This window comes from Cetorhinus maximus, chromosome 1 (genome assembly GCF_964194155.1).
Source record: "Cetorhinus maximus chromosome 1, sCetMax3.hap1.1, whole genome shotgun sequence".
In the NCBI taxonomy this organism is placed as follows: Eukaryota; Metazoa; Chordata; class Chondrichthyes; order Lamniformes; family Cetorhinidae; genus Cetorhinus; species Cetorhinus maximus.
The window spans coordinates 139,945,877-139,969,861 of record NC_135879.1 but is presented as its reverse complement, the minus strand read 5'-3'; the positions used below and the strand labels follow the sequence as shown (position 1 = coordinate 139,969,861).

Below are 23,985 nucleotides of genomic sequence, written 5' to 3'. Positions count from 1 at the left end.
GAAAATGTGGAGAGAGAAACAGTTAATGTTTCAGGTCAATGACTTTTCGCAATAAGATTGATAGTGACCAGGGAGAAAACTACCTGTGGACCCTTCTCTGTCTTAGAATAGTGCTTGGAGATTTAAGTGAGAATATCTTAAAGATGGACATTTCATTAAAAAAAAATTCAAAAGTGATCATTCTGGAGACAATATCAAAATTAGATGTACAAACAAAACTGTAATCAAAGCTAAAAGTCTCTTCCCATTTCTTTTGATGTGTCATGAAAACATGCACACACACACAAGGAAAATGAAGATATCTTTATTTGGCACCAGTTTCCTTTAAAACTAACAAGAGAAAAGAAAATCAATGTGCAATTAGTTTAACTGCAATAATATCAATAGCAAGGAATCCAAGCCAAGCCAATAAAATCTGGAGCGTCTCATTTAGCATCTCCTTAATGTCTGTATAACAAAGTAAATGATAAGCAGGATTCCATCAAAGAGCCCTTTAAATCCAAACATATTTAGACGGAAAGTATGAAGAAGTCTTCCAGGTCAGTCAACATTTGTAGCAATTGGTCAAGGCTTCCATCAAATCATATCATTGATTTTATTTATTTACTTTTTCATTATTCTTTCATGGGATGTGGGTGTCATTGGCAATCCCTGGTTGCCATTGAGTTGAGGGCAGTTAAGAGTTAACCACATTGTTCTGGGTATGGAGTCATATGTGGGCCAGGTAAGGACAGCAGATTACTTTCCCTAAAGGGCATTAGTGAACCAGATGGGTTTTTACTGACAATTGATGATAGTTTCAGGGTCACTGTTACTGAGGCTAGCTTTTAATTCTAAATTTTTATTAATTGAATTCAAAATCTACCAGCTTCCGTGGTGGGATTTGAACCATGTCTCCCAGAGCATTTGGCTGGGCCTCTGGATTGTTAGTCCAGTAATATTACCACTACGTCACTGTCTCCCCTGCTAAATTCATTTCTTAAAATACAAACACATATTTTAGTAAACATCTTTGAAGATGATGTTAATTTTACCCAACTTGTATTGCAATAAGAAAAATCATAAGTAGAACATCTTGGATTAATCCTGACTGATTGGGGCTAGAAAAACACCAAATTAATTTTTCTAATATGTGTATTGGAAATACAAAGGTGTGGATTTCCCAATGAGAGACCTTCAGCCAGCTGACCAACAGAATGTCCCGTGGAGGCTCAGGTGTCATTAGCATCAGTATTTTAAAAATTCATTCATGGGATGTGGACGTCGCTGGGCCAGCATTTGTTACCCATCTCTAATTGCCCTTGAGAACATGGTGGTGAGCTGCCTTCTTGAACCGCTGCAGTCCATGTAGCGTAGGTATACCCACGGTGCTGTTAGGGAGGGAGTTCCAGGATTTTGACTCAGCAACAGTGAAGGAACGGCTGGTGTGTGGCTTGGAGGGGAACTTGCAGGTTGTGGTGTTCCCATGCATCTGCTGCCCTTGTCCTTCTAGATGGTAGTGGTTGTGGGTTTGGAAGATGCTGTCCAAGGAGCCTTGGTGAATTCCTGCAGTGTATCTTGTAAATGGTATGCACTGCTGCCAGTCATGGAGGGAATGAATGTTTGTGGATAGGATGCCAATCAAGTGGGCTGCTTTGTCCTGGATGGGGTGAAGCTTTTTGAGTGTTGTTGGAGCTGCATTCATCCAGGCAAGTGGGGAGTATTCCATCACACTCCAGACTTGTGTCTTGTAGAAGGTGGACAGGTTTTGGGGAGTCAGTAAGTGTGTTACTTGCTGCAGGATTCCTAGCCTCTGACCTGGTCTTGTAGCCGCAATATTTATATGGCTAGTCCAATTCAGTTCCTGGTCAATCGTAACCCACAGAATGTTGAAAGTGGGGGATTCAGTGATGATAATGCCTATGAATGTCAAGGGGCGATGGTTAGATTCTCTCTTGTTGGAGATGGTCATTGCCTGGCACTCACGTGGCATGAATCTTACCTGCCACTTGTCAGCCCAAGCCTGGATATTGTCCAGGTCTTGCTGCATTTGGACATGGACTGCTTCAGTATCTGAGGAGTCGTGAATGGTGCTGAAAATTGTGCAATCATCAGCGAACATCCCTACTTCTGATCTTATGATGGAAGGAAGGTCATTGATGGAACAACGGAAGATGGTTGGGCCGAGGTCACTATCCTGAGAAACTCCTACACTGATGTCCTGGAACTGAGGTGATTGACCTCCAACAACTACAGCCATCTTCCTGTGCTAGGTATGACTCCAACCAGCCGAGAGGGTGATGGGCTGTGTCCAGAATGAAATGACTCAGGGTAGATCATTGTCTGACCTACATGTGTCTCCAGGCCCTCTTAGCTGTCCTCTGAACAAGGGCAATTAGGGATGGGCAGTAAATGCTGGCACAACCAGTGACACCCGCACCCATGAACGAATAAAAATGACGAAAATGGTCCCATGATTTATCAGAGACATTAAAAAATGTTACCTGTTATATTATGCTATATCGTTGTCATCTATATATATTTTTAAGAACAGTTACTATAATAAAGTTACTTAATGAAGACTTAATGATAAATGATTTACCTATTGCTAGAGTCATGACTTTCAGCTTATCGCGCACTAAATGGACGATCTTGCTCTTCTGCAATGGTGTCGATCTGCAGCATATAACTGCACGGCATTGTTTAGTAAGTTCCAGAAATATATCTTGCAGACTTTCATGCAGCACAAATTCTAGAGTTTTTCCATCAATCACCAGACCAATATGAGGCTTGGCCCCACCAGATAAAGAGGTAGGAAGAATGCTGACATCACAAGGGCTCCCTTCAGCAGTGGTCTGTTCTGTGATTTCAGCCATAATTTTATTAATCAAGTCTTCACATGCTTCCTGTAATGAGAAGAACAGATGAGCATCAAAGTCCTGAAAATTTTGGAACAAAAGACCTCAGCAGGACATTAGATAGGAATGCCATGCAAAATCAATGTGTCTGGACAGAATCAATGTGTATGGACAGAATTTTCATCATGTATATGTTCAGGTGACTGATTCTGATGCATGGACATTTTTTTCCAGATTTTAAAATCTTTATTTATTTCCTTTAAATTCTTTAGCTTCCTGAAACAGCTCCCTGCCTTCAGGGAGCTTTCATTCCGCGCTCCCCAGTGCCTGCACTTACGTCAGTGTCTGCCTTCCTCCTGCCCCCACCCCGGCAGCGCTAAGCATTTCAGCAGTGTTTCATGCTGGCTGGTCGTCAATTGAAATCGTGGTCAGGGGCCGATCACTGGCGGCGGTATGTTCCTGGCCGCTCCCGAGCCTGCTGACTCACCTAAAAATCCTGCCCATAAACATTTTATGATTCATGTACCAAGGCACCCAGAACCCTCCATTATGCAGTTATAACAATCTCTCGCCAATAAAATATGCTGCTTTTCTATTCTTCCTGCCAAAGTGGACAAGTTCACATTTTCTCACATAATGCTCCATCTGCCAAGATTTTTCCCACTCACTTAACCTATCTACATCCTTACGTCTTCTTCACAACTTACTCTCCTACCTATCATTGTGTCATCAGTAAATTTAACAACCATACATTCAAGCCATTGATAAAGATTGTAAACAGTTGAGGTTGCAGAACAGATTCCCTATGGTACTCCATGTGTTACCTCTTGCCAACTGAAAATTGCCCATTCTCTATTTCCTGTTAGCTAACTAATTCTCTACCCATGCTAATATGTTACCCCACCACCACCCCGCCCCCACACCATGAGCTCTTATTTTGTGAAGTAACCTTTGAAGTGGAACCTTGTCAAATGTCTTTTGGAAATCCAAGTACACCACACCTACATGTTTCCCTTTATCCACATTGCTATTTGCTTCCTCAAAGATCTCGAATAAATTAGTCAAATATGATTTCCCTTTCACAAAACCATGTTGACTCTGCCTGATTGCTTTAAGATTTTCTAAGTGCATAACTTCCTTAATGAAAGATTCTAGTCTTCTCCCCATGGCAGATTTTAGATTACTGGCCTGTTGTTTCCTACTTCCTGTTTCCCTCCCTGCTATAAGCTCCTTAATAATAGCTTCTAGCATTTTCCCTATGACAAATTTTGGGCAAACTGGCCTGTAGTTTCCTGTTTTCTGTCTCCCGCCTTTCTTGAATAGAGGAGTTACATTCGCTAGTTTCCAAGCTGAAGAGACCTTTCCAGAATCTAGGGAATTTTGGAAAATTAAAACCAATGCTTTTACTATCTCAGCAGCCAAGACTCTAGGATGAAGTCTATCAATTGTCAGCCTTTAGTTCTAATAATTTTTTCAGTACCCATGCAATTGTTTTAAGTTTCTCCTTCCCTTTCATCTCTTGTTCTACAATTACTTCTAGGATATTATTTGTGTGTCCTAAAGTGAAGACAGTCACAAAATATCTTTTCAATACACCTGCCATTTCCTTATTTCCCATTATTAATTCCCCAGAATCACTCTCTAGAGGGCCAATGCTCACTTTAAATACTCTTTTCCTTATTAAATATTTGTAGAAACTCTTACTATCTGTTTTATATTTCTAGCTAGCTTTCTCTCATATTCTAATATCACCCTCATTATTTGTTAGTCATTCTTTGCTCTGCCCAATGTTATGTTTTGCCCAATGTTATGTTCTGCCCAGTGACCAGAGTAGATAGTCAGAAGCTTTTTCCCAGGGTGGAAGAGTCAATTACTAGGGGACATAGATGATGAGAGGAGAAAACTATAGAGGAGATGTGCGGGGCAAGTTTTTTATGCAGAGGGTAGTGAGTGTCTGGAATTCGCTGCCAGAGGAGGTGGTGGAAGCAGGTACGATAGTGGTGTTTAAGAGACAGCTTGACAAATACATGAATAGGATGGGAATAGAGGGATACAGACCCCGGAAGTGCAAAATTTTTTAGTTGATGGGCAATATGATCGGCGCAGGCTTGGAGGGCCGAAGGGCCTGTTCCTGTGCTGTACTTTTCTTTGTTCTTTGTTCAATCTTCTGACTTGCCACTAATCCTAACAGAATTGCATGCTTTTTCTTCCAATGTGATACTATCTTTAACTTCCTTAGTGAATGATGCATCCTTCTCCTAGAGTCTGTCTTTCTCACTGGAATGTATCTTTGCTGAGTGTTATGAAATATTTCCTTGAAAAGTCCTTCACTGCATCTCTACTGACCTACCCTTTAACCTAATTTTACAGTTCACTTTAGTCAATTCTGTCTTCATATCCTTATAATTGCCTTATTTAAATTTAAAACACTAGTTTTAGACCCACTCTTCTCTCCCTCAAACTCCATGAGAAATCCCATCATGTTATGACCACTGCTACTTAGAGGCTCCTTTACTATGAGGTCATTAATTAGTCCTGTCTCATTGCACATTACCAGGTCTAGAATAGCCTGCTCTCAGACTGGCCCTAGAATGTGCTGCTCCAAGAAACTGCGCCCAAAACACTCTTATGAAATCATCTGATGCCAATCTGATTCATCCAATCTATATATAGGGGAGAATTTTCCCTATGTCAGGCGGGCTGGTCAGGAGCGGGCGCAGGTGGGCGTGGAGCCTATCGCCGCCCGCGATTGGCTCCATGCCGCCATTTTACTTGGGTGGGCCAATTAAGGCCTGCCCAGCGTGACGCACGCCCAGTAGCACTCAGTGCAACCTGTGCGGTTGGGGGGGAAGAGGGAGAGTGGGAGCCTGCGCTCTTTCGCGCAAGAGAGCACAGAAATCTCCCTGAGGCACGGAGCTGCCTCAGGGAGATAAAGAACATGTTGAGAATTTCTAATAAAGAAATTTAAAAATTATTTACATGTCCCCTCATGTGACAGTGTCACATGAGCTGGGACATGTTTATGAATTGTGTGAAATTTTTAAATTTATTTAATAAAACCTTCAGGAAACTTCATCCCACCCGTGGATGAGGTTTCCTGAAAAACGCGTAGGCCGCTTGGGCTCTTCGCCTACCCACCAACCTTAAAGTTGGACAGGCGGCTCTGTCAATTATTTAAATTAGTCTCCTAATGGCCTGAACAGGACTTTGACAGTTCGGCGAGCGCGCAACCGCCTCTGGCGCGCGCCTGCCGAATGGAAGATCGGAATGATGCGCAGTGATGTCGGGACGCACGCCCGACGTCACCGCACATCATTTTATGCATCGGCGTGCAGGGCTCGTGTCCACACGCCAACGTGAAAATTCTCCCCATAAAGTAAAATCACCCATGATTATCACCGTACCGTTCTCACAAGCCCCCATTATTTCTTGCTGTATATCTCATCCTACAGGGGACCTACAAATTACTCCCACAAGTGACTTATGTTTGCTATTTCTTATCTCTACTCAAATTAATTCTTCATCTTGATCTAAGGTAATCTCTCACTATTGTTATCACTTTTATTATAGTCATTTTACTAATGTCATCCTTAATTAAGAGAGCTACCTCACCACCTTTTCCTAGCTTCCTGTCCTTCTGAAATGTCATGTATCCTTGAATGTTCAGGTCCCAACCTTCATCTGCCATATCTCTGTAATAGTCATCAGGTATAACATACATATTTCTATTTGAGCTGACAATTCATCCATGTTGTTACAAATGCTACGCACAATCAAATACTGATCCTTTAGTTCTGTCTTTTTACTATTTTTGCAATCTCTGGTCTTATTTGCTTCTACCCTTTCCTGCCACCCTCTGATCATTATTACCCTTAATGCTACCTTGCCGTCTTGTCTTGTCCTCTCTAATTTATTACATCTCCCCTCACCTGATTCCTTGCCCCCACTATTTTGTTTAAAGCCCCCGCTACCGCTCTAGTTATACAACTTGCCAGAACACTTGTTCTAGCATGGTTCAGATGAAGACTGACCCAATGGTACAGCTCCCACTTTACCCATGGTGCCAGGGCCCCATGAATCAAAATCCATTTCTCCCACAGCAATCTTTGAGCCACACATTCAACTCCTAATCTTATTTACCCCACACCAATTTGCTTGTGACTCAAGTAATAATCCAGAGATTATTGAACAAAGAGTTGAATTCGAGAGGTGAGGTGAAAGTGATTACTCTTGACACCAACACAAGATTTGACCAAGTGTTGCATCAAAATCCCTAGCAGAATTGAAGTCAATGGGAATTAGGGGGAAAACTCTCCATTGCTTAGAGACATATGCTAGCACAAAGGAAGATGGTTATGGCTGTTGGAGGCCAATCATCTCACTCCCAGGACATCGCTGTAGGAGTTCCTCAGGCAGTATCGTAGGGCAGTGTCCCAGGGCCAACCATCTTCAGTTTCATCAATTAACTTCCTTCTATCACATGGTAGGTCAGGAATGTTTGCTGATGATTGTAGTATTTAGTACCATTTGCAACTCCTCAGATACTGAAGTAGTCTGTGCTCGCATGTAACATAGAGGTTTAGGTTGATAAGTACCAAGTGACATTTGTGCCACACAAGTGCTAGGCAATGACCATCACCAAAAACAGAGAATCTAACCATCTCCCCTTCATGTTCAACATCACTGAATCTTCCACAGTCAGCATCCTGGGGGTTACCATTGACTAAACTGCACTGGTCTAGCCATATAAATACTGTGGTGCAAGAACAGGTCAGAGGCTAGGAATTCTGCAGCAAGTAACTCATCTCCTGACAGCCCAAAGCCTGTCCACCATCTACAAGGCACAAGTAACTTGCCTGAATGAGTGCAGCTCCAACAATATACAAGAAACTCAACACCATTTACTCCCTCCATCACTGGTGCATAGAGGCAGCAGCGTGTATCATCTACAAGACGCACTGCAGCAATAGCACCTTCTTCAATTGCACCTTCCAATCTGCAACCTCTATTACCTTGAAGAACAAGGACAGCAGATGCTTGCACCGTCATGTGTAAGTTCCCCTCCAAGCCACACACTATTCTGACTCAGAACTACACTGTTGTTCCTTCACTGTCACTGGTTTAAAAATCTGCAATTCCCTTCCCAATAACACTGTGGGTGTATGTTCATCACATGGACTGCTGCAGTTAAGAAGGTGACACGCCATCACCTTCTCAAGGGCAAGGTGGGATGGGGAACAACTACTGGTCTTGCCAGCAATAGTCACATCCAATGAACAAATAAAAAAATATACACATAGCAACATAAGGATACTTCAATACAACAATCTATCACACCATGATGCGCCCTGATAAATGTAATGTTGTCGTTATCTCTTCTATTCATTAATAATTTGTTGGAAATCATCACTAGATATGGCCATGTGGCAGTGATAAGTGTAGATATATGCCTCCCAATCACATCTAGGATTTTGGGAAAATTCAATACAATGTACATTCCCTTTAAATATTTTACATTATTGTGAAATAATTTTAGAACAAACAATAAAAGCAATGTTTAAAGGTGAAAATCAACAAATCTTCTATTCAATTTTAAAGCGAGTGACATTCTAATTATCGTACATCATATAAATTTTATTTACTAGTAAATAACCCTTTTAAAAAAAAATTACAATGATGGTTAACTCAGGTTTTCTTTACAACTCTATAAAATACATTAACATATAGAAACAGAAGAGAGTAAACAAGATAAAAAAAACTACAGTAGGTGGAAAACAAACAGAGAATGCTGGTGGCAATCAGCAAGTAGCATCAGCGGGGATAAAAGAGAAGTCAATGTTTCAGGTCATTCATCAGAACTGCAAGATATTAAAGATAATTGCATTTACAAAGGAACAGAATAAAAGTAAGGGAAAGGAAAAAGAACAGAAAGAAAATACACACACAAGAAAAGAAACAGAATGATCTGAAAAGTGCTTGAGTGGAAAGCAGGAGATGGTTAAACAGCAGAACTGATATTTTATAAGTATAACGGTTCAAAGCGGCCATAAGAGTGTGCAAGCTAGGAGGCAGCATCACAGTACATCTCACTCCTGACCACCAGAGGTTGCCCTACTCTGCGCTTGGAAATAATCATGCCATTTTTCAAACTCAGCCACCCCAGGAATATGCCAGTCTGAGATACTCATTTGATCAGGAAGTGTCTTTCACAGCTCACCTTTTCCACAACCAATAACAGACTGTCAAGGTGCAGAGAAACCCTTTGAACTTCCCAATTAACATCATATATTGAATATGTTATTTCCTAAAGACTTGTGCATTTTTTGTGCTCATCAAGAGCAAGGTCAGAAATTAAAAGGAAAAGTTCAAAATTCAAGTACAAAGTTAACAAAAGTACCATGTATCATCACTAAAACTATCAGAAACTTGAAACATCTTCCGAATAAAGCAAAATTCCATTCTTGCTTTCCTGGAAGCAAATTCAGAACTTGCTCCAAATCAGAAGGGTTATTATTAGCATATGCCAAATCAGAAAGGCTCAAAGCAAATAATCATGCCAATGAGTGTGGTTTGGGTACACATTGTCACTATTTTGCTTCAAGGCAGAGAATGGCATCTGTGATTCATTTGATTTTTGATTCTAAACATTGGTTAACTAAACATTGTTGGAAAAACAGATCACTACATACCCAGTGTACAGAAGCTAAAGATTGGATTGTTGGCTACATTCAATTAACTTGCCTTTACTTAGAATGACTGAAGATAAGTACAAATCAAAACAAAAATATTTGAACATGGTCTACCTGGTGTAATAAATTTTAATTCCCATTTCTAATCGTATTTGGTTGGTTTTCCCTAACTTAGGGGCATTTCAGTTTGTTCACCATGCATACACAGCACAGAAACAAATTTAAAATTGCATCATTTCAAATAAAACTGGAAAATCAAGCACAAAAGTGCAACTTTAATCCAAATTGATTTTTTAATTCTTTTAACAAGGTTTTAAAATGGCTGAGTTAGGGAGCATAGAAAATATAACTGACTTGTCAGTTCAAAGAGTTGCTATTTACCTCCAAAACAGAAGACTTCAAAGACTGCAAATTCAAATGCTATGGCTACTGTCACTCAAACAAGCTGCCTCCACTAAGTTTAACCCTCGGCTATCCTGCTTAAAGGGGCACTGCAAAGATCAATGTCGGGGAAAAACAAACATTCCATTCAGTTGTTACTTTTAGTCAATGATAGCAGGTATGGAGAAGTACATAGCCCATCAAACTCACTAACCACTCCCCACCTCCATAAAAAATAAATAGTAGAGGAAGATACAAGATAATGGCTTGAAAAAAAGTGAATACATAGAAAAACAAATAGCAAAAAAAGGATTCCAAATTGGGAAGCTAAGAAACAAAACCTGAAAGAGTCAATATATTGCAAATGAGATTACACAACTGTTCTTTTATTTCTTAGAAATATTTTGTTTTGAGCCCTGGAGATTTAGAGTGAAAGAACAACTCGACCCTAACCTTTGTTTGAACGCACTGAGAAATCACTTGCCATCTATTTTCATTTCCTTCTCTTCCTATCCATATCCAAAAGAAAATTCCTATTAAAAAACTGTATATAGCTCACCTGTGCAGAAGAATTATGCTATCACAATTACATCATTCTTCAATAAAAGTAATGCTCACTATCTAATTCAGTAGCAGGGCTTTTGCCACAGACTATAAAAATATATTGTACATTAAATTTGCAACACAGGGCTTCAAGTTTCCTGGAAACTGCATTCTTTTGGGAAAACCAATTATACTGCTTGTCTTATCAGTCATACCTGTACATGACACTGTGTTTGAAGTTTTCAACGTCAATGACGTTACACCTTGCTTGTTAGTTTCACCCAGCCCGAGATCCATCCAGGAGGAATAATTGTACTCATAATCTTTCAAATTCTAGGTTATCCTATCAAAGGTAAAACTAAGCTCCAATATTTGGGAATGCTTCACCTCTAGATAGTGGCAACCTATGAGCACACCAATATTCTTTTACTCCAGAATAGAAACTGACAACTTTCTTGACTGTGCCTTCTCATCTTTGTCATTTACTAGACATCTCACCTCAACCAAGTTGCTTCCCTAGGAATATTTTCAAGCATGAAAATACCAATTCTCCTCTGAGGATATGTCTTGATATGCCCCTGTTGGCCTGACGCCAACGCTCACAACATGTTCACCCTCCCCCCACCCCCACTACAAACAATTTTGGGCTCTGGTTAGAAGAAAGGCCTATCCAGACCTCCTCTGTCCCATTCAGGCAGAATGAGGGATCTTGGCGGGATGGAAAGCTTGCTCCATTGGCTACACCTTCCCTCCCTCCAAAATGTCTATTAGTGAATGGGAAGGATCAGTCTCTGCTCAGGCGAAGGCCTAGGCCATCTCTCTCCCATTGAGATAACTTCTGTACCTTTGTTCCCTTTTCTGTAGCCTCCTGCTCCTCCTTTCTTATTCTTCCTCTCTCCTCCATCCTCCTCTACCACCGAGCCAGAATGACAGTGGCGGCTCCTCCTACTACAATGACGACTTGTTGGTATATAGTGCCTTTAACGTTATAAAACACCCTAAAAGCACTTCACAGGAGCATCAGAAAACAGAATTTGACAGTGTACCACATATGACAATATTAAGGCAGTTGACCAAAAGTATGGCCAAATCTGTAGGTTTTCAGGAAAGGGATGTAAAGAGCAGAGAAGTTTAGGAAGGGAATTCCAGAGCTTAGGGCCCTAGGAAACTGAAGGTATGGCTGCCAATGGTGGAGCAATTAAAATCAGGCTGCTCAAAAGAACAGAATTAGAGAAGAGCAGAGAGCGTGGAGGGTTGTGGGGATTTCTATTCCATAATATAGGTTAAGGGGTAATTTGATTGAGGCTTTTGATAGGGTATCTAGAGAGAAACCTTTTCCAATGGTGGAGTGTTGAAGACAGTGACATAATTAGAGCTAACCCATTCAGGAGATAAGTAAGGAAACACTTCTTCGACCCTTCACATGACAAGTGTGGAAATCTCACTATCCCACAAACTGTAGTAGATGCTATCTCAATTCATAATTTTAAACTTGAGATTGATAGATTATTGCGAGCCAAACTTCGATACTGCACTTGGTTGTCACGTTCCATGTTACGTCTCAGGACGTCCACTAGGCTACACATTAATAAGCATTCACTACGTGTCTGTGCAACATTACTGTCTGCTGTTACATTCTATGTCAGCTTTTTCTAACTATTATAAATTCCTATGTCACATTTCTGATCGGTTTATTTAAGAAAAACCTGTCACGCTGACTGTACAATTTGGGCCTCCACTGGTTACTCAAAATGCCTTATGAATGTTTTTTCTTTAACTACCATTGTTTTCATCAGTTACTGAATTTCATACTGGAGGTTGAGAGAGTGAAAAAGGGAGAAATTGGGACCAGAAATGGAAATAATAGAGAAAGTTTTTCTTCATTTCATGTTATTTCAATTTTCAAGAAGTAAATTGAATATTGAGGCCAACTAATCTTATAGGTGCATTGCTGGGAGTTAGAAAAGATCAATGTGAGAATAGGACTTGACATTAATCTCCTCCCCCTCCAATCTGACCCCCATTAGTCTGACTTCAGTCATCGGGAAAATGCTGGAATCTATTATTAAGGGAGTTAACGATGCAGCTAGAAAATCATGGGGGTGAATTTTCTTCCCGTCGGGCGGGCTGGGTGGGAACGGGTGGGCATGCAGCCAATCGTGATCGGCTGCGCGCCACCATTTTACATGGGTGGGCCAATTAAGGCCCGACCAGCGTGGCGCGCACCCAGAAGCGCTGAGTGCTCCCTATGCGGGTGGGGGAAGAAGGGAGAGTCGGGGCCTGCGCTTTATCGCGCATGCGTGCGAAAGAGCGCAGAAATCTCCCTGAGACATGGATTGCCTCAGGGAGATTATTTTCACAGAATCACAGTGCAGAAGAGGCCCTTCGGCCCATCGAGTCTGCACCGACACATGAGAAACACCTGACCTACCTACCTAATCCCATTTACCAGCACTTGGCCCATAGCCTTGAATGTTATGACGTGCCAGGTACTTTTTAAAGGAACCCGCCTCCACCACCCTCCCAGGCAGTGCATTCCAGACTGTCACCACCCTCTGGGTAAAAACGCTTTTTCTCACATCCCCCCTAAACCTCCTGCCCCTCACCTTGAACTTATGCCTCCTTGTGACTGACACTTCAACTAAGGGGAACACAGCTGCTCCCTATCCACCCTGTGCATGCCCCTCATAATCTTGTACACCTCCATCAGGTCGTCCCTCATTCTTCTCTGCTCCAACAAAAACAACCCAAGTCTATCCAACCTCTCTTCATAACTTAAATGTTTCATCCCAGGCAACATCCTGGTGAATCTCCTCTGCACCCCCTTCAGTGCAATCACATCCTTCCTATAATGTGGCAGCCAGAACTGCACACAGTACTCCAGCTGTGGCCTCACCAAGGTTCTATACAACTCCAACATGACCTCCCTACTTTTGTAATCTATGCCTTGATTGATAAAGGCAAGTGTCCCAAATGGCTTTTTCACCATCCCACTAACACGCCCCTCTGCCTTCAGAGATCTATGGACACACACGCCAAGGTCCCTTTGTTCCTCAGAACTTCCTAGTGTCATGCCGTTCATTGAATACTTCCTTGTCAAATTACTCCTTCCAAAGTGTATCACCTCACACTTTTCAGGGTTAAATTCCATCTGCCACTTATCTGCCCATTTGACCATCCCGTCTATATCTTCCTGTAGCCCAAGACGCTCAACCTCACTGTTAACCACCCGGCCAAACTTTGTGTCATCTGCAAACTTACTAATCCTACCCCCCACATAGTCATCTATGTCGTTTATATAAATGACAAATAATAGGGGACCGAGCACAGGTCCCTGTGGTACGCCACTTGACACTGGCTTCCAGTCACTAAAGCATCCTTCTGTCATTACCCTCTGCCTCCTACAACTAAGCCAATTTTGAATCCACCTTATCAAATTACCTTGTATCCCATGTGCATGTGCCTTCTTTATAAGTCTCCCATGTGGGACCTTGTCAAAGGTTTTGCTGAAATCCATATAAACTACATCAACTGCACTACCTTCATCTACACACCTGGTCACCTCCTCAAAAAGTTCAATCAAATTTGTTAGGCATGACCTCCCTCTGACAAAGCCATGCTGACTATCCCTGATCAAACGTTGTCTCTCCACGTGGAGATAGATACTCTCCTTCAGAACTTTCTTCAATAGTTTCCCTACTACTGACGTGAGAGTCACTGGCCTGTAGTTCCCTGGCTTATCTCTACAACCCTTCTTAGTTTGCTTTATGAAAACTAAAAAAAAAATAGAAAAAATTATTCAGATAGTGTCACGAGCTGGGACATGTCAATGAATTTTAATTAAAAAATTTATTTAATTAATAAACACTTCATGAAACCTCAACGCGCCCACAGATGAGTTTTCATGATAAATGCGAAGGCCGCCTGGGCTCTTCGCCTGCCCGCCAACCTTAAGGTTGGACAGGCAGCCCTGAGAAGCAGTTTAATTAGTTAATTAATGGCCCTAATAGGACTTTGACAGTTCGGCATGCGCTCAGCAGAGTCAGCTGCGTGCCAGCCGAACTGAGGATCGGAATAACGCGCAGTGCGGTCGGGACGCATGCCAGACATCACTGCACGTCATTTTACGCGTCAGCGAGCAGGGCCCACCCCCGCATGCCAACCAGAAGATTCAGGCCATAGTATGATCAGACAAAATCAACATGGCTTCATGAAAGGGAAATCATGGTTTGACAAATATATTCGTGATTTTTGAAGATGTAACTAGTAGGGTGGGTAAAGGGGAGCCAGTAAAGTTGGATTTCCAAAAGGCATTTGATAAAAGAAGTTTAATATGCGAGATAAGGAGTAGTCATGGAGTCGGGGGTAATATATTAGCATGGATGGAGGATTGCTTAATGCACAGGAAGCAAAGAGGAAGAATAAACGGGGCATTTTCAAGTTTGGCAGGTATTGATTGAGGAGTTCTACAAGGATCAGTGCTTGGGGCCTCAAATATTTACAATCTATATTAACAACTTAGGCAAAGAGACTGATGCTAATCTCTCTAAGTTTGCTGACGATACAAAGCTAGGTGAGAAAATAAGCTGTGAGGAGAACAGGACGAGACTGCAAAGATGTATACTCAGGTAAATGAGTGGGCAACAAGATGGCAGATAGAATATAATGTGGGGAAGTGAGAGGTTATTCACTTTGGTAGTAACAGTAGAAAAGCTGAATATCTATTAAAAGACACAGAACTTGTAAATGTTGATGTTCAAATGGGCTTACCAGGAACACAAAGTTAGCATGCAAGTATAGCAAGCAATTAGGAAGATATATGGCAGGTTGGCTTTTATTGCAAGGGGATTGGAGTACAAGAATAAAGAAGTCTTGCTACGATTGTACAGGGCTTTGATGATACCACACCTGACTTGTGAGTGCAGTTTTGGTCTCCAGATTTAAAGAACAACATGCTTACACTGGAGGTGGTACAGGAAAGGTTCACTAGATTGGTTCCTGGGATGAAAGGGTTATCGTATAATGAGAGGCTGAGTAAATTGGGCCTAAACTCCCCGGAGTTTGGAAGAATGAGGGGTGATCTCAAGATTCTGAAGGGACTTGATGGTGTAGACATGGAAGTTATTTCCCATGGCTGGGAAATCTGGAACACGGTGGCACAGTCTCAAGGTAAGAGGCCAATCATTTAGGCCTGAAATGAAAAATCTTTTGACTCAAAGGGTTATGAATCCTTAGAACACTCTACCCTAAGAGGGTTTTGGGTGCTCCATCATTGAACGTATTTAAGGTTGGTCATTCAGAGAATCAAGGGATATGGGGAGTGATTGGGAAAGTGGAGTTGAGGCAGAATACCAGCCATAATCAGTTGTGAATTTTTCAAATACTCTACCCCAGAGGGTTGTGGGTGCAACACTATTGAATATATTTAAGGCTGAGATAGACAGAATTGTGGTCAATCAGGGAATCAAGAGATTAAGGGGAGTGGGCAGGAAAGTGGAGATGAGGCAGAAGATCAGCCATAATCATATTGAATGGCAGAACAGGTTTGAAGGGCCTTATGGTTTACTCCTACTTCTATTATTTTATGTTCTTTTAACAGATGGGAGACTGCTTTGGGTGCTTGGGGAGGGGACTGAACAAAGAGGGGGGTGCTGCGATGGGTAAGTGGGTTTGAGTCAGGGGGAGGAGGGACAACAGAGCAGGTGTCTTTGATTTGGGACATTAAAACATGCATGACTTGTCGGAACTGAGCACAAAGATTGCTGTGGACTGTGGTCAGAGATTATCAGTTTTTGCAAACAGGAATTTGGTACTGTCCTACACTCCAGAATGATCTCAGTTTAGTTAAAGGACTTGCACACTGAAAGAGAACAACCGAAGAACTTGAGGCGATCAAGCCAAAAAATAAAAGAATTCTGAAATAAATAGTGGAAAAAGAGATGTCTTTATCACTAAACTCCAGTTAATACGAATACTTGTTTAAATATAAAGAATATTTTCAACAAAAACTTTCATTTTGCTCACAGCTTTAAATTTTTGAACACCAGTGTCTAGTAATAACCGAAGTTACTGTTCCAACACCACCATGCAGTACACATAGGTTTCCATTTACCTTGTTATGTGTGTTAAGAGTGAAAATGCTGTCCTCCTTCTCCAGGAGCTTACAGGCATAAGCAATGTTAACAGCGGTTTCTTGTTTGTCACCTGTTAAGACCCAAATCTTTATCTTTGCCTTTCGAAGTGCCATGATAGTGTCTGGGACACCCTTCTGTAAGCGATCGACAATGCCCGTAGCACCTAACCATGGGAATACAAATTGTTTGTTATTTCCATACTGAAAATCATGTGGAACAATTCAAAGGATTTGCTACATGATTGTGTTTTAAGAATTATATTTTCTGATGCATTGCAAATTATGAAACTGAGTTTAACTTTATAGGTTTATTGAAAAATCATGAACATGGCTGCAAGATTTAATTCCTGATCAGCTTTTAGTTATCATCTCCAAAGGTGCTGGCCTCAGGCTGCAGGCCTGCATAAAAACTGCTCCTGCTGCCTTTCTAATAATTCCTGTTTCAAGTGGATGGGAACTAGGTGAAGGTCAAGTTTGTTCATAGGTCCTGTGGTTGAATGCGATATATTATGTTTACACAATTTTATATAGTCTTATGTTTGCATGCATTCCCTGTCTATAAAAACTTATTTCCTGCTGCCAACTTTCCACATTTATGAAGAGAATTGCACATTTAAACAAATCATGTACGCGAGTGCTGTTGCACCTCAGTTTTAAGTCTCCCAGTTCCTTAGAAAAGACATTCTCAACCAAACAGTTCATGAACCATTCAAAGATAGTTTATTTTCTGAACCTAGGCCTGGTCCGAGGAACTTTTATAAAACACGGTGGGGCAGAGGGGGTGGGGGCGGGGGGGTTGTGGGTGGGGTTGTAGGTGTGGGGGTGCGTGGTGGGTGGGGTTGTGGGATGGGATTAGGACGGGGTGTGCAGAGGGAGCTTCAAGCAAAAAGGTGGAGAACTGCTGCCCTGGCCTTTACTGCTTCAAATAATTCTGCTTCCCAAATGAAAATAAGTTTTGGTGTTTACCTGTGAGCTACCAGGTAAAATCAAAGCATTAATAAACTATAAAAGTTATGACTTTAATATGAAAGTCAGCTTTACTCACCGATCCAATTATCCCCCACCTTCTAACCCTGCTTCACCAGAGACTGCACATGATCTCAATTCCCTTAGTGAGGTTCTTTGCTTATAAACCCATGATTGTCTCATTAAAGAAAATGTGTGAAACATTGTAGACTGGCAAATGCAATGGCACAAAACCCTGCTCCCACGGTAATGCCACTGGGATGACTTAGTTATTCTTGAACAAAGATTTCACCAGCAGTTTTAAGGGAATTCAGAAAAAAGATGCACGTATAAAACGTTGGTAAGGCCACAGCTGGAATTCTGTGTACAGTTCTGGCCACCACATTAGAGGAAGGACATAATTGCTCTGGAGAGAGTGCAGAGGAGATTTAAAAGAATGTTGCCAGTGCTTGAAAATTTCAGCTATGAGGAGAGATTGGATAGGCTAGGGTTGTTTTCCTTAGAACAGAGGAGGCTAAGGGGCGACCTAACTGAGGTGTATAAAATTATCAGGGGCCTAGAGAGGGTAGATAGGAAAGACTTGTTTCCCCTAGCTGAGGGGTCAATTACCAGGGGGCATAGATTTAAAGTGATTGGCAGAAGGATTAGAGGGGACATGAGGAAAAACATTTTCACCCAGAGAGTGGTGGGAGTCTGGATTTCACTGCCTAAGATGGTGGTTGAGGCTAAAGCTCATTTATAAAGGTACCTGGATCTGCATCTGAAGAGCTGTAAACTGCAGGGCTACAGACCAGGTGCTGGAAAGTGGGATTAAAATGAGTGGCTAGTTTTTTTTCCTTTTTTTGGACCAGCACAGACACAATGGGCTAAATGGCCTCTTTCTGAATCGTAATTTTTCTATAGTTCTGTGGTGTATTAATAAGCCCAGCTTCCCACAGTCCCAAAAATTCTAAAAATTCTAAAAAAAATATATTTGGATAGGGAGATTAACATTTGAGACAAACTGCACAACACTCTCAAAACTGTATTCTGCAGCCCTGAGTGGAATCTCACCGCCTTTGAAGATTTTGAGAGTTCAGGATCAAAAGTGGATCTTGACTCCACTGATGCTGCCTGGCTGTCCACCTGCGCAATCTTTCTGGAAGGGGCCAATTAAGAAGCTGCCTCCAGGAGCATCATCCAATTAAGGATGGTGGACAGAACAGACAATAGGCTGGCCCAGTGGGAGAGCTCGGAGTATTGTCCTGCCGTAGCTCCACTAGGAGAGGTGGGTGCTGCCGTGGCAGGCAGGAGAATACAAAGGTGTCCTTGGAAGATGTGCTAGAATTTAAGAAATGTTCGTGGGCACAGCTGCAAGGCCATCATTGTGGAGGGGAAGCCTCTCCACAGGATGGCCTGTGGCCACAGCTGTGACCCTGTGGCAAAAGCAGTTCTGATGGAGAGGGTTAAGGACAGGAGGGCTCACTCTGCCCTCAAGATTGCCGTCTGCAATCTGCCTACAAGTGGGCACTTACTTATTCAAATTGGCTACACACCATTGTCAGTGATGACCTGCTTCAGGCAAAATTGCCACATTGATCCAAAACCTTGGTTTCAAAATTTCCTCCACGTTCCACCTTCAAGTCCATCTCCAGGGGACTGGGAAGATTCCACCCATAGAGTTAAGCAAGATCTGCTGAACCAGGTAAACAATTCTGAACACATCCTTAACACAATACTAAAATAAATACATCAAGCTAAGCTGCTATAAGAATGTAGACTATATTTCATGGTTTGTACTTGCAATTATTTACCAAGCAGTGTTAGCTCAGTTTCTAGCTTAAGAGCTGATTCAAGTAGGAGCTCCTCTTGGTTATCAATACTTGTCTCCGCTAAAAGATGGAATTTTAGCCACTCTGAGTACTCAGCATCATTCATCACCTGCCGAAAAGGAAAGGTGGGGGTTAGAACGAACTATCTCAAGCCCAACTATGTCTAATTATGTTCTGTTGAAGGGTCGTGAGGACTCGAAATGTCGACTCTTTTCTTCTCCACCGATGCTGCCAGACCTGCTGAGTTTTCCCAGGTTATTCTGTTTTTGTTATGTCTAAATATGAACACTGGCTAACATAGTAAAATCTTTACAAGGTTAACCTTTCGTTACAAAAATATTCGATAACTGTTGGTGCATTCTGTTTGTATATTTACAATGTTGCAGCAAGATAATTTGTATTTAGTTTATCCCGAAGTGATGAGTATCTGGTATTCTTTCACAATTCTCAATTTGCAATATGATCATCTTTTAGAAACACAGAAAGGTCAGTTTGCACAGTCCAATGAATAGAGGTATACATATTTCTGAAAATATGCAAAGTTTCTACAGAGAAGTCATTATGATCTCAAGTGCCAACAGCAGCATCAGCTTCCAAACTAGGACATCAATAAGCAATCAGGAATGCACACAATCAAGCAGACTGCATTCAGTTTCCAAGGTAACTCATTAGTTCTCAGATGTTAAGAGTAGTCAGAGATATTTGCATCTAACTTTTGATGCATTCCTTCATATTCTTCCTCTGTACCAAAACCTCTTTAATTGATGTCTCATAGTCTTAGTGTACCTCTTAGTACAAACTGTTTTCACTAGAGAAGGGGATGATGACAATGTCCCAATAAAGGAGGTAGTAGTGATACTGAACACGATAAAAAATAGATCAAGAGGAGGCACTTAAAAGTTTGGCAGACCTCAAAGTAGAAAAGCCACTGGTCTGGACTGGATGCATCCTAGGTGTTAAGAAATATAGATAGTTTAAGAAAGTTATATTGGTATTTGTGGGTGTCAGGAAGGACTTTTGGCTTTAATGTTTAACTTTAATTTGTATTTCTGTATCTGTGCGTTAAGAAAAGGTCAAGGAGTTTTAGATTCAGTTTAAAAGGTGCCTGCATTTCCAATGAGAGTTTACGACTCTAAGAGAAGTTAAGCAAACACAAGAGTAGAAAAACTGGGCTGTTGCCTAGCGACAGGGTTCCAGAGAGGCAGTTCCCTCCCACAGAAATTAGAAACAGCAGGTTTTGAGTGTAGTTTTGAAGACAGCTGCCAGGCAGAAGCAGCCTAGAAGGCTCAGATAGCCAGTTCCAAGCTAACGTTGGTTGAAAGGAGCTGCCAGAGGGAGCCTGGAGCAAAAGGGACAGATGGATAGTCCCAAGCTAAAGAAGAAAGTCCCCGAGAATCCAGGGGAGAGGAACAGGAGAAAGTCACAAGCAGACCTTTTAGTCAAAGGAAGGGCACGAACCTGGAAAAAGGTCCTGTTAAGTGAAGTTCAGAGTGAGGGGCAGAGAAAGGCTCCAAGCTGCAGGAAGCAGAGTCAAAGTGGTGTAAAGGCTTGTGAGAAGTCAGAAGTTCCAAAGAGGCAACTGAAGGCCTGTAACTCTTTGCTATGGGCATGTGAGCAGTGGTGTACTGTTGACAGTTGAGTCAATGAGAGAAAGTGCGCGGAAGAAAGCTTGAATGCATGTGGTGAGCTGGGGGGAGGAAATCAGAAGGAGAGTTTGAAACCCTGGAGATGAACCTTTGTTGAAGACGTCTGAGAGAAACCGTTGGTTTGGGAGAAGATTCCAAGGCGAGTTCTTGGAAATTGGAGATTGGAAACCCTTCTGTGAAAGACGGAGTTCAGTGAGACTGGTTGGCTCACGGTTTAACAAGCATCTGGGGGAAGTTGAAGAGAGATCCATGGTATCTGTCTGGGGTGGCATCTGTCACTTGGTTTCAGAATGCGGTGTGTCTGACCACAGGTTGCCAATTGATTGACATGGACTGTACTTACTGTGAACATTAGAGTATAAGAAAGCTTTTGTAACTTGTGTGATCCTGACAAATCTGTATATATCTGTAAAGGTATAGTTGTGGGTGAAGCAGTATTGTAATATAATTAATCTTTTCTTGTTTAATAAATGTTTTATACTTTTGTTAAAAGTTCATTCGCTGACTCCGGTGACTTTGTTCAGTAGCTCCTCTCCACATATCTAAACAAACAAACAAAAGTTAGGATCTATCAAGCTGGGTTCCACCCTGGGATCAGGTAAACTCCAGTGGTAAACTCAGTTCGGGATCATAAAACTAGGCTACTGAGGGAAACATTAGTGGAAAATGCGGAGGTGCTGGCCCCAATTTTCCAATCCCCCTTTGACCTTCAGTGCCTGAGGACTGGAGAATTACAAATGTTAAATGCCTGTTCTCTTGAAGTCTATCACTATCCTTCTCACGCTTCACAATATTTCCAAGTTTTGTGTCAACTGCAAGTTTTGAAATTGCATCCTATGCATCTAAATCTAGGTCATTAATACAGATCAAGTAAAGCAGCGGTTCCAATACTGACCCTGGCGAACCTGATTATCTGAACCTGATCTCTGAAAAAACAACCGTTCACACTACTTTCTTGTCACTGAGCCAACTTTGTATCCATGCTACTACTGTCTCCTTTATTTCAACTTTGCTGACAAGCCTGTTATATGGCACTTTATCAAATGCCTTTTCGAAATCTATATACACATCAGCTGCATTACACTTGTCAATCCGCTCTTTTACCTCATCAAAAAACTAAATCAAATTAGTTAAACACCATTTGCAGCCTTTCTCAGTGAAACTGGGTAGTCTTCTACCAGCCACGGTAGCACTGTGTAGGAGCACTAGGTCAGGTAAGATCACCTGCGTGACTAAGAGGATGGACAAGGGTAATTCGTTTTTGTCAGTATTATTTATTTATTGCTGGATAAAGTTTTTGGTGAAGGTTTTTGTGAATGTCCTTAATTAGGTGATGTTGTCCAAGGGGACTTTGTCATGGGAGTCTGAAATCGATGTACTTTGAGAGAAATGGTAGGTCCGTGTTGAGAATGCTGCAGTTTTTTTTAAAGCAAAGCCTCAATGTGGTCCCTTTTGCTCCATCCAGTTGAATGTGGTGGATGTGGTCTCCTTCCTGCCGCCTGCTCCTGTGGTGGCCTCCAGATCCCAGGAGGTAGTGGCTGGGCTCTCATAATTGCTAGGCTGTGGAGGATGTGGCACAAATGTCAAGACCCAACTGTACTGCAGAGATCCCCTGAACAAACTAAGCAGTGAAACCTCTGCTTTAGGTGCTGGTGGCTCCATGGCTTTCTGAAGTGCCTCTGACCTCATGTGCTGGGATGGCAGAAGGGTGCCATGAACCATGTGTGAATGTGGTAGCCATTGTGGCCAACCAGCCATTTTGTGATACATTATGGAGGCCTGAAGACTGTGGGAATTGCTGACTATTGCAGGATAAAAGTATCATGGATGATGCCAGGATATCAGGCATTCACCGAGATGAATTTCTTGATGATGAGCTGCCTTCTTGAACTGCTGTAGTCCCCATGGTGTTGGTTCACCCACACTGCTGTTAGGGAGGGAGTTCCAGGATTTTAACCCAGCGACAGTGAAGGAACGGTGATATAGTTCCAAGTCAGGATGGTGAGTGGTTTGGAGGGGAACTTTCAGGTGGTGATGTTCCCATGTGTCTGCTGCCCTTGTCCTTCTAGATGGTAGTGGGCGTGGGTTTGGAAGGTGCTGTCTAAGGAGGCTTAGTGAGTTCCTGCAGTGCATCTTGTAGATGGTACACACTGCTGTCACTGTGCATCAATGGTGAAGGGAGTGAATGTGGGTGGGATGGGGTGCCAATCAAGTGGGCTGATTTGTCTTGATGTCAAGCTTTTTGAGAGTTGTTGGAGCTGCACTCATCCAGACAAGTGGAAAGTATTCCATCATGCTCCTGACTTGTGCGTTGTAGACGGTGTACAGGCTTTGGTGAGTCAGGAGGTGAGTTATTCGCTGCAGGCTTCCTAGCCTTGTAGCCACAATATTTATATGGTTAGTCCTGTTCAGTTTCTGCGTGCATCAGTCTAGTTGTCTCATGCCACAGGGGGCTGTGGGAAGCAGTGTCTCCCATGCTACAACTGTGCAGGAAGGCTTTTGTAGAGTCATTATAAGTACTGCTACACAATTGGAATTCATGCCCAAAATGTTTTGATAGTAAATAAGACTAAAAAATGAATGTGGTGGTGAAATTGGTCAATGCGAGTACTAGGAAACAGTCTCACAACAAATTGGCAGCCAAACTTACTCACCCACTCAATAATAAAGGGTTACCACAGCATTCGTGGTGTGTAGGAAAGAAATAATGAAAAATAACATGATTTGGCAGTGAGGCTGGGCATTAGTGCATTTGGGAATTCAGAGCATAAGTTTTTGTCTTGTTGGAATTTAAGTCGCATGACAAGATTCATTGAGCACTAAACAGCTTATGTATAATTAATTACTTTCAAATACAATGAGTGCTAGGTGCCAAGTTGCAATAGAACACAGATTTTCACACAAACTCCCTTAAGGCCCATATTTAAACTGCCTGCTTGTTTTCATGATCTCACAGTTCAGAGGCTAGGAATCCTGTGG

At 42.0% G+C, this 23,985-nt stretch overlaps 1 protein-coding gene across 6 annotated transcripts in view; it reads right to left on the bottom strand.

Moving 5' to 3' along the window:
• The window catches only part of atp10d (ATPase phospholipid transporting 10D), a 319,766-nt gene that overhangs the window by 28,825 nt on the left and 266,956 nt on the right, over positions 1-23,985 (bottom strand). For all 6 annotated transcript variants that reach the window (XM_078547252.1, XM_078547262.1, XM_078547241.1 and 3 more), the window contains 3 exons: positions 19,343-19,469; positions 16,563-16,747; positions 2,582-2,885 (listed from right to left, as the gene is read on the bottom strand). In XM_078547252.1, coding sequence (XP_078403378.1) covers positions 2,582-2,885; positions 16,563-16,747; positions 19,343-19,469 — 616 coding nt within the window. The remainder of the gene's footprint in view (positions 1-2,581; positions 2,886-16,562; positions 16,748-19,342; positions 19,470-23,985) is intronic.